The sequence below is a fragment of the Antedon bifida genome, chromosome 10 (assembly GCF_963402885.1).
Source record: "Antedon bifida chromosome 10, ecAntBifi1.1, whole genome shotgun sequence".
NCBI classification, from domain to species: domain Eukaryota; kingdom Metazoa; phylum Echinodermata; class Crinoidea; order Comatulida; family Antedonidae; genus Antedon; species Antedon bifida.
Window position 1 is genome coordinate 16,819,620 of NC_136235.1, and position 14,627 is coordinate 16,834,246.

At 29.4% G+C, this 14,627-nt stretch overlaps 1 protein-coding gene and 1 long non-coding RNA gene across 6 annotated transcripts in view; both read left to right on the forward strand.

Moving 5' to 3' along the window:
- LOC144854689 (uncharacterized) overlaps positions 1-9,586 on the forward strand; it is a 58,119-nt gene extending 48,533 nt beyond the window's left edge. For all 5 annotated transcript variants that reach the window (XM_078712629.1, XM_078712630.1, XM_078712633.1 and 2 more), the window contains 10 exons: positions 65-143; positions 2,019-2,122; positions 2,731-2,826; positions 3,574-3,660; positions 4,230-4,313; positions 5,833-5,983; positions 6,300-6,399; positions 6,929-7,036; positions 7,585-7,675; positions 8,602-9,586. In XM_078712629.1, coding sequence (XP_078568755.1) covers positions 65-143; positions 2,019-2,122; positions 2,731-2,826; positions 3,574-3,660; positions 4,230-4,313; positions 5,833-5,983; positions 6,300-6,399; positions 6,929-7,036; positions 7,585-7,675; positions 8,602-8,706 — 1,005 coding nt within the window. In that variant the 3' untranslated portion in view covers positions 8,707-9,586. The remainder of the gene's footprint in view (positions 1-64; positions 144-2,018; positions 2,123-2,730; positions 2,827-3,573; positions 3,661-4,229; positions 4,314-5,832; positions 5,984-6,299; positions 6,400-6,928; positions 7,037-7,584; positions 7,676-8,601) is intronic.
- Positions 9,587-9,929: 343 nt separating this feature from the next.
- On the forward strand, positions 9,930-14,027 carry LOC144853870 (uncharacterized). Its single transcript, XR_013614448.1, has 2 exons — positions 9,930-12,891; positions 13,092-14,027. It is a non-coding gene; the product is annotated as an uncharacterized LOC144853870 (long non-coding RNA).
- Positions 14,028-14,627: the final 600 nt, after the last annotated feature.

The window sequence follows — 14,627 nt, forward strand, 5'->3', positions numbered from 1 at the left end:
AAACTATATTTTTTTTAGGGAAAAGTCTCAGTGTACCGTAATTTATCCTTTTTGTTTGTTTTAGGAAATGGGCCAAGAAACCAGGAATAAACAGTTCCATAAGCATTTCCCTGACATTCCTGCAGATGAAATAGTTATTAATTGTAAGTAGCAATTAATTTATATAAATTGTCATTTAATTTTTGAATACAATTGAATTTCCACAATAGCAATTAATAAGGTTTTCCTGAAAATAATGAATTCATTATGAGCTACTGTACTATGTACAATGTCAGTGGAAATTGAAAACTAAAATTGTTTAACCATTTTTTAATCATACAGTTTTTATTTTTGACTTTGTTTGAATTTATTATTGACAATATGAAGCTACAAATTTAGAAATATTCTTATTAATATTATTCTAAAAAATTAAAAGGCTACAGGTTTTATAAATATTTTATTTACGTGAAGTCTTAATTAATTAGATGATACCATGTTTGAATATGGCATATGAGAAGAGCATGTTGTAGTCATTTTATAATTACTCTACATACATTTTAAAAAGCAAGACTGCTCAAATCGTTTTTTAAAGCTCTGTCTACACTATCAAACTACTTTGACAAAAAAGTGTGATGTGCCGAAATATGGTATTGATACTGTAAGTAGTGATATGACATCATCACATTTTTTGTCACACAAAGTTTGATAGTTTACAGAGCTTTTGTCATTATTTGTCATGATTCCACATTTTGTACTTTCCTGTAGGACAGTCACCTTTTATCATATCCTATGTTACCATGACAAACCATATTGATTTTAGATTAATTTTTTCAATTATGCTTAATATCAATAAATAAAATAAATATTAACACTTAATACGTTTCAAATACAAAGAGTAGTAATAGTAAGAGTATAATTTGTATAACAGGATAATCAGTATACCATTGCAAGCAATTCCATATGTTAATTTTGATCCTAAATATCACAATATAACATACATTTTTATAATCATGTATTTAAAATGTCAAAGGTTATTATTCTAGACAGATCGTAAATCAAATTGAATAGCATTTATGTCTAGAAAATAATGTAGTTATAAAGCATGATTTTCATATAATATTTGAATGAATTATGTGTTGTTAAGCTCTGTCTACACTATCAAACTAGTTTGACAAAAAAAGTGTGATGTGCCCAAATATGGTAGTGGGAACCAAATATATACATTTTTTTGTCACATAAGGTTTGATAGTGTAGACAGAGCTTTAGACATCTTTAACAGGCTAGTCTACTCTACCATAATATTGTTTGATGAAAAATGGTTGGAGTTTCATATACAATCAGAATAATTTGATAGGCCACAGTTTTATGAAATTAGCATAATTAAAATAAATTCAATTAAAAAAGTATCAATTAGAGAAATATATAAATATGGCTATATAAGTCTATGGCCAATCATTTCTCAGATTGGAGAAGTCTTGTTAAGCGCGTTATGTCGCAAGACATTGAGAGTTCATGATGATTAATAATTGATTAAATTAATATTAAAAATGTAAGATAATTTCAATGAATAGTGGTTATCTAATTACTGTAGGGCATCATTTTAGTATTCTATATTATTCTAATATTAATTGGTTATTTAAAGTAATATTTAAGTGACTACCATTGACACACTACTTTCAATTGAGTGAGTAAGTGGCCAAATGGTGGAACCGTAATTACGTAGCCATGACACTGTCAAGGGTTCGAGGCTCACTCGCTCCTAGTTCTTGTGGTAGAACGAGTCTTCTCGGATAAGGACTATAAACATTAGTCCCAGTGTTCACATCTAGCTCCTTAATAAAGTGAAAGTTTCATCATAATTACATTCCTTTATAGTTTGATATAATAATCAAACCCAATTTACATCTTCTACAATATAAAATCAATTTGTATCAGTGAAAATTTACAAATAATATTTAGTAATTCATAATGATGCTTTATTTTAAAGGGGTTTTTTTTGGTTGAATTTCTAATGAACTATATTTTATGTTTATTTTCAGCTTATTCGTGTGCGTATGTTAAAGATATCCTACTTCAAGGTCGATTATACGTCTCGAAAAATTGGTTGTGCTTTCATTCGAATATTTTTGGGTTTGAAACACGCGTAAGTCACCAACATATATTGAAATTTGTTTTAATTTTTCAGTGTTAAGAATTAAAACCAATTTATATAATAACTTAAAGACTTATTTGAGGCTTAGCGAGTGGAGTTACAGCCCTGGCACAGGTCAGGATTGAGTCCTAGACCTTGGTGTTAAAAGGCAAACATGTTAACCAACAACCTATCAGCTGCACTACAAGTTTCATATATCAGAATCGCAATGAAATTTGTTTTATTTTTTCAGTGTTAAGAAATTAACCCAATTTATATAATAACTTATAAACTAAAGACTTATTTGAGGCTTAGAGAGTGGAGTTACAGCCCGGCACTAAGTCAGGATTGAGTCTTATACCTTGGTGTTAAAAGGCAAACATGTTAACCATCAACCTATCAGCTGCACTACAAGTTTCATATATCAGAATCGCAATGATAGCCAATAGATATGAAATATGCTACCTTTCAAGCAGTACACTTGAATACATCCACAAGAGTTATATTGATTAACTAGTGGGTGTCACGTAGGTGACATTTACATCTTGTAAATTCGAAGCAGAATTTCAATCATCATATAGCTTTTTATTTGAATTGCCTTTTCAATGTTTCATTGCTAGGTTACTGTTGCTATTGGAGAAGTGAAAGATGTGACACGTGAGCGGACGGCTTTGATTGTGCCAAATGCAATTGGAATTCACACAGAAAATGAAAAGGTATAATGAAATTCTGATTTATTCAAAGGATTATTGTTGAAATTATTACATTACATTTTTCTGTAAACCACTCAATCTACCACAACAAAGATATATACACATAAATACATTTATAATAATTGTTAATACTTTATGGGTCTCTATTATCTTTTGGATATGCTATATTTCAAATGATTATTTGTTCCCCAAAACTTGAAAAATAAAGAAAGTATAAATCAAATTTTCCATATTGTAGTATCAGTACAGTTATTCTGCTAAAAAAATGCCAAAAAATGTCAAATTGAATAACTATGTGACATTAAAATAATAATAACAAAGTTCATTCTTATAAGCAAGCTGTCAATACGCTGCACATTATTACCCCGGTCATTTTTTGGATCATAAACGTATGGAAACATACTCCCGTAATAATACATTTATGTGGTGTGGGTACCCATTTTATGCAACTGAGGCAAATTTAAGTAAAGTGTCTTGCCTAAGGATACAAACCATTCGGCGCAAGTTGGATCCGAACCACGATCAATAATCCAATGTCCAAAATACTGCGCCACACGCCTATTCAGGTTCAGGGGTAAATTTTTTTAAATTTTGTTAAATTTTATTTGTAATGCAATTCATTTCAGTCCTTGACTGTCGTTTTGTAATTGGATGTATTTTTATTATACCGAATAAATTTTAAAAAAAATAAATAAATATATGTTGATTTTACATTATATTAACAGACTGTGAATCTGTTTTGTTTTTTAGTATGTTTTTGGTTCCCTAATGTCCAGATCTGCAACATATAAATTAATAACCAGAATACTTCAGGAATATAGGGAGTTACAAGGTTTGGTAAGTTGCTGATTTATTTAATTCCTTGCCAACAGCATCGTCATTACCGCAACAATATTTATATTCACTTTTAGTTTGCACAGCTTGTTTAATTTACTTTGAAGTGACAGACCAATTAAAATAAAAGGATAGGAGAGTTTTTGACAATATTTTTGGTTAGAAATAACTTAATTATATCTGTGTTATAATTATTATATTACTTTAAAACGTCTAGTGCTATCTTGTATCCTTGAGAAAGATAATGAAATTATCTTATGATAGTTAAGAAATTGGTTCTGTATACACAACGTTCATGTGCATCTAGAAACATTCAGAACAAGTGGGGGATCATTTCCTGCTGGGTTAATCAAGTAGATGCTCTCCTGTTGCTGACATTGGCCAGAGTGCCTACTCTTGCGACACAACCATCTACCTTGATGGACAATAGCACAAATATTTTTATTTTATTATAATTTCCTCATTTTCTCGTTAAGACTGAGGATGATTATAACTACATTTACATGTGCATTTACATAATTATGAAAATGCAAATTCAGAAATGATATCGTAAAACTGGTTTTTTTTTTCAGGAAGCTGTTCCTTCAGGAAGTAGGGAATCGAGTATAAATGACAGTGAACTGGATACACCAGATAGTGAAAATGTTGTAAACAATGTAAGCAACTATATTATTTGTACAAATTCATTTATAGTCTTTGTTTTACAAGAACTTATTAAATATAGATAAAGCTCTGTCTACACTATCAAAAAGTTTGACAAAAAAAGTGAAAAAAAAGTATGGTAGTGATATGCCAAAATATGACATAATATATGGGTATATCACATTTTTTTGTCACATAAAGTTTGATAGTGTAGACAGAGCTTAAGGTATTGTGAAAATACTTCAATGTTTAAGCCATGGTTGTATTTGCCTCCTGAATTATTCATGAATCAAGAGATTGCTCTTACACAATAATGATTTTGTAAAAAAAAAAAGGCATTTATTTAGGCAACGTATCAACTGGCTGTTTCTAGGAAATGGTTAGCCTAGAGTGTTAGGCAGTATGTTTGATGCGATATGTGTTTCTGGGAAAAGTCTTGCTCGATAATGTTTGTTGAAGAAAGTTTTTAGTGTATGAAATTAAGGCGTTAGGTATTTGATAGTGGCATGCTATGGAGTTTTTTAATGAGTTAAAAAGGATAGGGTGCAAATAAAACCAAATATTGAAGAGAAAACCAAACAGAACACTTGGAAGTTTGCTATTCTAAAGCTCTGTTTCTACTATCAAACTTTATGTGACAAAAAAATGAGATGTGCCCATATATGGAAATGATGATGTCATATCACTACCATATTTAAGCATATCACAACCATATTTGTGCACATCACATTACATTTGTTTGTAAACGATGTTAATACTCAATGAATACAACATCTATGATTGGATGATAATCACTGTTATGGAATGCTTAATCAGGAAAAAGCAATTATTTTTTAATCACTATAAATACAATGAATTACCATGACAACATTACACAATATCCCCAAGGTTATGTAAAATATACTTAGACTAATTGTTGCATTTGCAATAATGAGATAACATCTTCATAATGTTATGTTCATGTCGCTCCTTTATATTTTATTATGTGTTTATATGTTTATGTATTTTTCTTCTGTAGAGAAATATAAACTTATATTTTTATAGTTTTAGCATTTATTTGTGGTACTTTTTGATACTGTTGTATAATAGCAGACTTTTAAATTTTGTAATTTTCATGTACTGTATATACAGTAATAAATATAGTAATGAAATTTTATATCCCTCTTCTAAATGTGAAAGAATGCTTTTTACTTGTATGTATTGTTTGGAAGATAGAACCCAGATCTTAAGATTTTTAAACAAGCTAATGTACTTATTTCAAAAATAAACTGTAATGAGCACATATCATGTATGATACCACCAAACCTTCGGGTTAAAACCAAAATCGTAAGGCATTTAATGAACAGGCAAACTGCCTTACCATACCAGACATGTTTCGAGAATACTATTCTCATCATCAGAACTGAAATCAATGCCTAGAGTACTTATATACCATTAACACAGATTGTATTAAAATGAGGCAATAATTAGCATGATAAATGATACAATATTAGGAATTTTGGAATTAATATTGGTTGTTTTTGTTTTTTATAGTTTGACAGCAAATGTTTAAAAGTTGAGGAGGAGGAAGAGGAGACGTCGTTTACATTAGATCCAAATTCCAATCCTGTTACTACAGAAAGCCAAAGAACTCCACCAACGAAAGTCTCCTCAAAATCTTCATTTGGTCAAAGAATGAAAGAAAGTAAGTTCAACTTTTGCCACAATTGACAATTACTGATGTTGCGAGACTTTGTCCCCACCTGTATCCTGTTGTAATAACTTTATTTGGATTGACGCTTTTGCAACAGCGGCACAAACCAAACCCAAATATAAAAATTACAACCATTATCAAAAGTACAATATAAAACAATACAATCAACAAAAAAGTAAGAAAATAAAAATAACGCTACTGTCATTTATGGAAAATCAACTGTATAGACTGATTAAAACGGTTTCTTTACTTGACTTTAAAAACGTACAAAGACCACCGCCTCAATATTTGTTTTCTTTTAATCTAGTGGTTTGTGCAATCAGCGTCTTTAAGTCGTTATTAAGGACAGGAAGCTCTATACGGAATTTACCTCACTCACAGCTATTTTTAGTCGTCACTTTCTTCTTGTAAGTATTATAAATAAAAAGAAATAAAAGTTTATGAAAAAATAATTATGTTATTTTAACAGAATAGGTTTTTGATCAGAACATCATTTTCCATTTTAGTGAGCCACTTGACAGTGATTCATTTCACTTTTTAGTTAACCTGACATTTGGATTTTGATCTCTTTTCATTTGATATTTGCTTTATGTATTTGTTCTTTTCTAAAGCCTTGTCTACACTATCAAACTTTATGTGACAAAAAATGTGATGTGCCCAAATATGGTAGTTATATGCCCAAATATGATAGTGATATACCCAAATATGAGAGTGATATGTCCAAATATGGGAGTGATATGACATCATCATGTCCATATATGGGCACATCACATTTTTTTTCACATAAAGTTTGATAGTGTAGACAAGGCTTAACAAAGTAAATGAAATGACATTGAAAATAACATTTACAGCAATTAAGAAACAATAGATGGATTTGTGATAAATAAGGAATGATAAGTTCAAAATAATCTAAAATAAACTGTTTAAATCTTACAGAATTGTTTTCCTGTTCATATCAGCGTTGTTACTTAGTTTTAAAGTTTGGAGGCTTAGTCCAGAATGCGACCAAACTAATCTTGATGTTGGGATAGATGACCAAAGTTTGTAAGTCTATGGCGATTGAATTTTATAAAGCAAATGTTACCACTAAATAAAGTAGAACACATAAAGGCCCGTTTACACTAGGACGATAAAGATTGATGATAAATAGACAAATATGCTTTTATTCATACATAAAACAATAGAAATCTAAAAAGTTTTCAATCTAGAACTACAAGATAACCATCTATGCTTCCTTTGATGAAAATGATATTTTCACACGTCCAATCAAATGACGTCATGATTAGTAAGAGTAATAATATCATGACAATACAACAATTTTATTGTTTTTATTGATCATGACGTCATTTGATTAGATTTTTAAAAATAATATTTTTAATAAAGACAGCATAAATGATCCTATAGTTATAGAATTAAAATTTATCATTTCTTTTGTTTTATGGAAGAAAAATGCATGTTTTGTCTAATACTTTTAAAACTTAAATATTTCAAATATAAATATTTATGTATAATATTAAATTATTTTGTCAATAATACTGATTGATTGATCATTTGGTTTTCATTTATATATTTTTTTATTGATTCTTCTATAGACATGGCTTTCTTAAGAATCATGAGAGGCATTCAAGAACAGTGAAGTCAATACAATTATTAATGGAGGAGCATCTGCAATCATTAGCCAAGGTCTGCTTCCTATTAATAATGTTTTAAACAATTCTGTTCACTATTAATGAGGCATTTTATACATGATGATTCACGTGTACTACCCAAGTGTAGTTCTAGTTTCCCATAGTATAGACATGGATTTCCTAAGAGTCATGAAAGACATTCAAAAACAGTCAATATAGTTATTAAGAGCGAGTGAGTGGCCCAGCTGTTAAGACATTGGAACCATAATTACGTAGCCAAACATTGGCAACGGTTCGAGGCTCACTCGCTTCAAGGTTCTGGTGATAGAACGAGTCTTCTCACTTAAGGACTATAAACCGTAGGTCCAGTGTACACAACTAGCTCATGTGCACTTTAAAGAACCTAATACATCTTTCGGGACATGTAGGAGTTTACCACGGTGTACTAGTACACACACAGCCACTGTCTCTCACATCCACTAATTATAACTGGGCCCTCTGAGAGACCAGCTTTTGACTGAAGAGGTCACCCAGTATACAAAAAAAAAAAAAAAAATAAAAAGGTGTAAAAAAAAACTCATTATAAAATACACGATTATGCAAATGTGTAACATCAATGTAATCTTGTGTCATGGAGTCGCTTTCACAACTTTGTACCAATTAAGTAACAATTTGTTACATTTTGTAGGATTTTTACGTGTAAATCGGGTATTAATCTTATACACAGTCAACTCTCCCAATACCGGACTCTCTAAAAACCGGAAACTCTCCCAATACCAGACTTTTCTTGAAGTCTAAACAGTCTCAAATTCACTTTTTTTTTCGACTAAAAACACATTCCGAATACCAGACTTTCCAGAAAACCATATTTGGCCAGCCCAAAGGTGTCCGGTATTGAGAGAGTTGACTGTATACAGTTGTATCATGTTATTTTTATAATTGATTGATGTTAATATTGTTTTTCTCCTTTTTGATTTTTAGGTGCAAGATTCATTACAGTACCTGCACAAATCAGTAACCGCAATACCAGAGTCAGCAGAACCAGTCATGGATGCCAAAGCAAAAACCAACTCTGGTGAACTATAACCCCAAACCTGCTTTAAGGAGCCTATATAAACACCTTGATTTAAAGAACACTTCCATGGCTGTCTTCAACCTAGCTAGAGAGAATAGCTGTAGCTTATTGTCAGTTTTATGTTGGTGTCATCATGCAAAAGATATACAAGTTCATCATTATTAATGACTGTTTGCAAAGTCTTATAATATTCTGTATTCATTGTTTGAAAACCGTTGGATGAACACAAATTTTCTACTGATCTTGGTATTAAGAGAAAACGGTGACAAAGTAGCGATGCAGAAACAGTCACATGTTACGGATGTTGCAAGGACCTAGCATAATGTATTTTACTTACATTTATCACCTCATTGGTAGACCAGTTTCAAAGTGCTTTCAATTGTTAAAAGAAATAGACATTTTTTTTTGCAATTTTTAACATGGTTTCTAACAAGACCCACCTTAGAAAATGTATCCATTTGCTATCTAGTGAGTAACAGTAAAAAATATATGGAGAGCTTTCCAGTCAACTCATAATAGTCTACCTCAGGTTGAACTATGACCTGACCTCGTTGATGGAAAAGTGCATTAGACATTTGAAATGTTACAACTTTGTATTTAATTCAGATCTGTTGAGACTAAGAACTTGGAATACTGTACTGTATGTATTCAAGGGTTGTTAGCATGCCCATAGCCGTCTTACCTCAGATGCCAAAGCCTTACCCCTTTTCTACTTCCATCACTCCACTCCACATCCATCATATTCATACAGTACAACAGTAAACATGGTTGGGACAATAACGTAATTTCGATTAAAATGTCCCTACTTAATCACTTAAGTATATCATCATTCTCCCTCCAATGAGAGACATTTAATTTTTAAGTACATCTTTCTTATAAATAAATTTACTTATGATGGGACGGTCATTATGATTCAATGCTTTGATGATTTTTAAATCAATTAACTTAAATTGAGTGGAGTTAATTTATGTTTTTTGAATATTTTAAATCATAAACACGAGAGCTGTTATCACAATTATTGTATAAAACACAATACAGTAATTGTTTTCAATAAATATCAAAGCATCAAATTAAATCTTTACAACTTTGTATAACATTTGGAAACCATTTTTGCTTACTATATTAAAGGTGCCTTTTTATGAAAATATATAATAGAAACAGTGAGAATAAAACTATAAGGCCATTAGCAAAGGTTTTGCAAAAACAGAGACCCCCATTAAAACGTCTTAATAATGCATTTGTATATTTTAGAGGGGAGTATCTGTTTTCAAGATTTCACAAAGAAAACAGATATTCCTTATGAATGCAATTTTGAGAGGTTTTAGTGGGAGTTTCTGTTTTTCAAGATTTACTGAAAACTGAGATGGTTGAGGTCTCATAACACCTGCCTCAGTAGATTTCAGTTTAGGACTAACTATCTTTTAAATTATTTCAAACCAATAAAATTTACTTATTATTGGTTTTTTGTTATTTTGAAAAGGATAGTTTGTTAGGAAACAAAACAAACCTGGATGTGTTTGGTCTGACATCATTTATAAAAGTGAATACCCATAGTATCGGTAAAATTTCATAATTATTAAATTCTAAAATGTGATTTTGCTTCTGGTCAATTTAGAATTGATTGTCTTTCATGTTAAAGTATAAATAAGCATAGTATATAACCAATTATATTATAATCAATTAAAACTGTACAATTTGCAAAAAAAAATATATATAAATATTATAGACCTTTTACAATATTGGTAACTAATATTATACAGCAAATTAACCACCTTTTGTCTGTAAATTATATTTATATATTTGGTAAATATTATATTTACATATAGCAATGTATATTAAGATAAATATATTTTTAATAAGAATAAGCCTCATAATTATTATAATATCATAGCTGAATATATATAAACAAATAAAACAAATTAATGAATATTTTTTATTCAATACAATACGTGGTTTTAAATATATACACTATGTGCACTGAAATATGTTTATTTTTAGATTTAATTATTATTATTTTAGTATATTGTTTCTTCTTTTTGTTCATGCCTAGTTATACTACATTGTAGTTTGTTGGGTAAAGGCAGTGGCGTAACACAGGTAGAAAAGGCCCCTGGTTTAGCAATCCTAAGCCCTCCAACGCTGGGTAGTTGCATTGGGGCTGTTCATGCTCTGGAGCCCCTTAAGCTATAGGGCTCCTGGGTTTAGCCAGTGAGTGCTCTAGACGTTACGCCACTGTGTAAAGGGTGTGTTTAATAGGGTATTAGATAGCTTTCAATTTGCGATGACAACAAGGTAGGTCATTTGGTCCTAGTAGTAGTAGGTTGTTATTGTTGCAGATTGAAACGTCCCTATTGTAAAGTTCCAGTGTAGCATTTAGAATATAATGATGTTTTAATTTTTAAAATTACTTAACCTTGTCATTTCTATTCTTTTATAAACTTGGGTTATGAAAATATGACTTTATTTGTATAATATTATTATGGTAAGTTCTTATACTTTATGAAAGATGTGTTTCTTATATTTTTTGTATTACTGCTATTTTTAACTAAATATTAACTAATTAATAAAAAACAATTACATTCCAAAATATGTTTTCATACATACATAATATATTCATTTTTTTTTATTATTATTAACAAAGGTTGTTTGTTATGATGTATTATAATAGTTTATGATCTAAACTTGTATGGGTTTTAGATGAACCTTTTTTTAACAGAACGCACACATTTCTTATACTATTTGATTCAAAGTGTGTTTTTGTGTGAAAACTCAAATGGTTGTTAAAAGTGCAATTAATGATTTATCCTTAAAATATTCATAAAAAAGGATTCTGAAATACGAGATTATATTGTGTATATACTTTTTCGTTTATACGCACAGGTTTTATTTGATTATATAATTGATATTTGTTTTTATACATTTTATGTTGCCTCTCCCAAAATTGAAAGGGTACTTTGATTTTGATAAAGTGGTAAGAGATTAAAAGTTAAATAGTCTATAGTAGAAAGATTCTACTAAGCATCTAGTTTTACTGTATGAATTCATCATATTTTAAAAGACGTTATCTTTTCTTAACTTTTTTAAAGGGTAGCTCCGAGTTTAACATTTTTCTATTGTTTATTATAAAATATAAACTTTTGGAACAACATTGAAAATAACAGAACTTATTTTTTGGAAGCAGAATTAGCATTGTGAAATAAACCTACTAGTGTATTGGTTCCATTTCCAATTATGCCAAGTTTAGTACTTGCTTTGTTTGTATGTTAGCATGATAGCGCCTACAATTTTTAAGTTACCGTTCTGAATTTTTTCATGTAAATACTTATAGAACATGCCTATTGAAAAAATTGGTTATTAAAAAAGATAAATTTGTATTCTTTTAACTTACCTGTATCTTTCATACAGGATATTAAATAGAACGCCCTCTGTATTCTTTTAACATGGACCAAAAATAAAATATCAATTAGTGAGCCCTCTATGAATATTTTTCCCTGATATATTTGCCAAGTACTTCACTCATGTTTGTTGGTGTTGTTATTGTAAGGTTTATATTTTATAATGTACTACAGACATTTTAAACCCGGAACTACCATTTAAATCTGTGTTTGTAAAAAGCTAAAAACATCATAAAATTAAATATAACTTCTAATTTTAATTATCAGGGCAAATATAAAAGTAAAAATATATTAATTAAAGGATGTTTATTTTGTTTGTAAAAAATTTTTATTTACTGAATCTGTAATAGATGGATAATAATTGGATAGAAATGAAGATACTGTAAAGGAAAAAAACTAAGTTGTGTGTGAGGTTGGAATTATGTCAAAAGATTATTAATATTAATTAATAAGTCATAATAATATATTTAAAAATACATGTATTTAAACTGAACTATAAAAAAGTGAGATTTGCTTTGCAAGTAAAATCAACAAATCAGCTTTAATATTAAATGATGTTTATGTGTACAGTATCAATTACAATACGATTTATGTGAGGATTAGCACATATACTACAACCTTTGATAAATTTATAATTTGTATATTTGTATAACTATATAATACTTAATTATAATTTCTACAGAATTAAAGACATTAGTAAAGTTAGATTTGTGGTACGACCATGTAGTAGTGTTTATTCGCAGGGGTGTATCCAGGATTTTTCAAATATATTAATAGTCTGTCAAAGATAGATATCAACAAGTATTTAATTTAAGCCGTCAAAAGGGGAGCTTGAAAACCTTCATAGAATATTGTACAAAGGCCCATTTACACTAGGATGATAACGATCGATGATAAATAGATAAATATGCATTTTTCTTACATAGAACAAAAGAAATCTAACAAGTTTTCATCCTTCAGTATAACTATAGTATAACCATCTATGCTTTCTTTTATGTAAGAAAAATGAATGATTATCTATTGTTGATCATTATCGTCCTAGTGTAAATGGGCCTTTAGTTGCGTTATTTTCAAAATATATATATGTAATTGTTATTACTCAATAAGGACCAATATTTAAAATATAATATTTTAGTAATCATTTTGCCAGTACCAATCATAATTTAATTTACCTACAGTGCTTTCAATATTATTATTATTTTATGAAGAAATATTGTTAAATTATTCAGGACTTTGTGCGACGAACTTGAAGTTATCATCGATAGTTGAGTGTTATACTAGGATAATCTAGAAATCTAAACTTGTATAATCTAGTGCAGTTTTGTAAATTTTGTTGTATACCATGCAAAAAATAATTTTAGAATGGTTAAATTAGGTTTTAGCTTGGAGGAAATTGTATATTTGATGGTTTTAGCATGATCAGCACAAGTGTGTATTATTCCATTATGGTACAGAAAATGAATTAAAATCTAATCAGGAAAGAGTGAAATTTAACTCTTCCCTGATATAATTAATGTACTCACTTCCTACAACATAGAAGAAGTCTTCAATGTTAAAATGTTGAATAACTCTGAGAAAATTTTAGAAAGTTTTAACTATGACATATAGAAAGCCTCTGGCAGATCCATTTATTTTTCCATCAGAAAGTTGTTACTATGATATAGCCCCTGTCTGTAGAAAACCTAGTCCTCCGCCAGATCCTTTCTTATCTTTTCCATCAGTGCTTGGAAGTAATTTTGTAATGTTTTAATAATGAACTTTCTTAATTCATGATATTTGTGGTCTAACTTATTAACATTTTCTATAAGTGTGCCTTTCATATTGGATTTGAGGGTTCTTTCTCATCCACGTTTCCACCTTCTCTCACCAAAGATTTTATAATCTATTGTGTTTTCAGTTTGTTTCATTCAGAAATAAAGTATATTCAAGATTCTTAATTATTTTGTCAATTAGTTTAATTTATTGTTTTCTAAAATATCCAGGATATGCTGTCCACACACCATCCATAATGCAATATTTTACTATATAAATGTCAACATAAAAAATAAATAAAATAAAATGAAGAGGATGAATTAGAATCAGTACTAGTATATGCTAATCAGCGAGGTTTTCCTTAAGGGTTAAATATGGATTATTAATAAAACAAACATTTCCCCTCATTCATTCATATGGGTGTCTCCCTTCAGAATATGGGTGGCTCAAAAAGAAGACACCATAGGAGTTGAATTTGCAGCAAAAAAAAACTTATTGGGCAAACAACATCTCCTTTGATGAAGACTGACACCGAATCCAGATTTTTTGCACTGAAAAAAAAACATACTACTATACACAAATTAAAATGCATTTTGGAAAATTGTGCTATATAACAATGGATTACATTTAAAAGTAACCTAAGGGAAAATTACTTACCCGTTGATTAAGTTAATAAACAATTGTGATGAAATATTACAGTACTTTGTACTTAATTTATTATTAACATTTAAAACATATTTTAATGTAAATTAAAAATAATTTTATTTTATAGTTGTTTATTTATA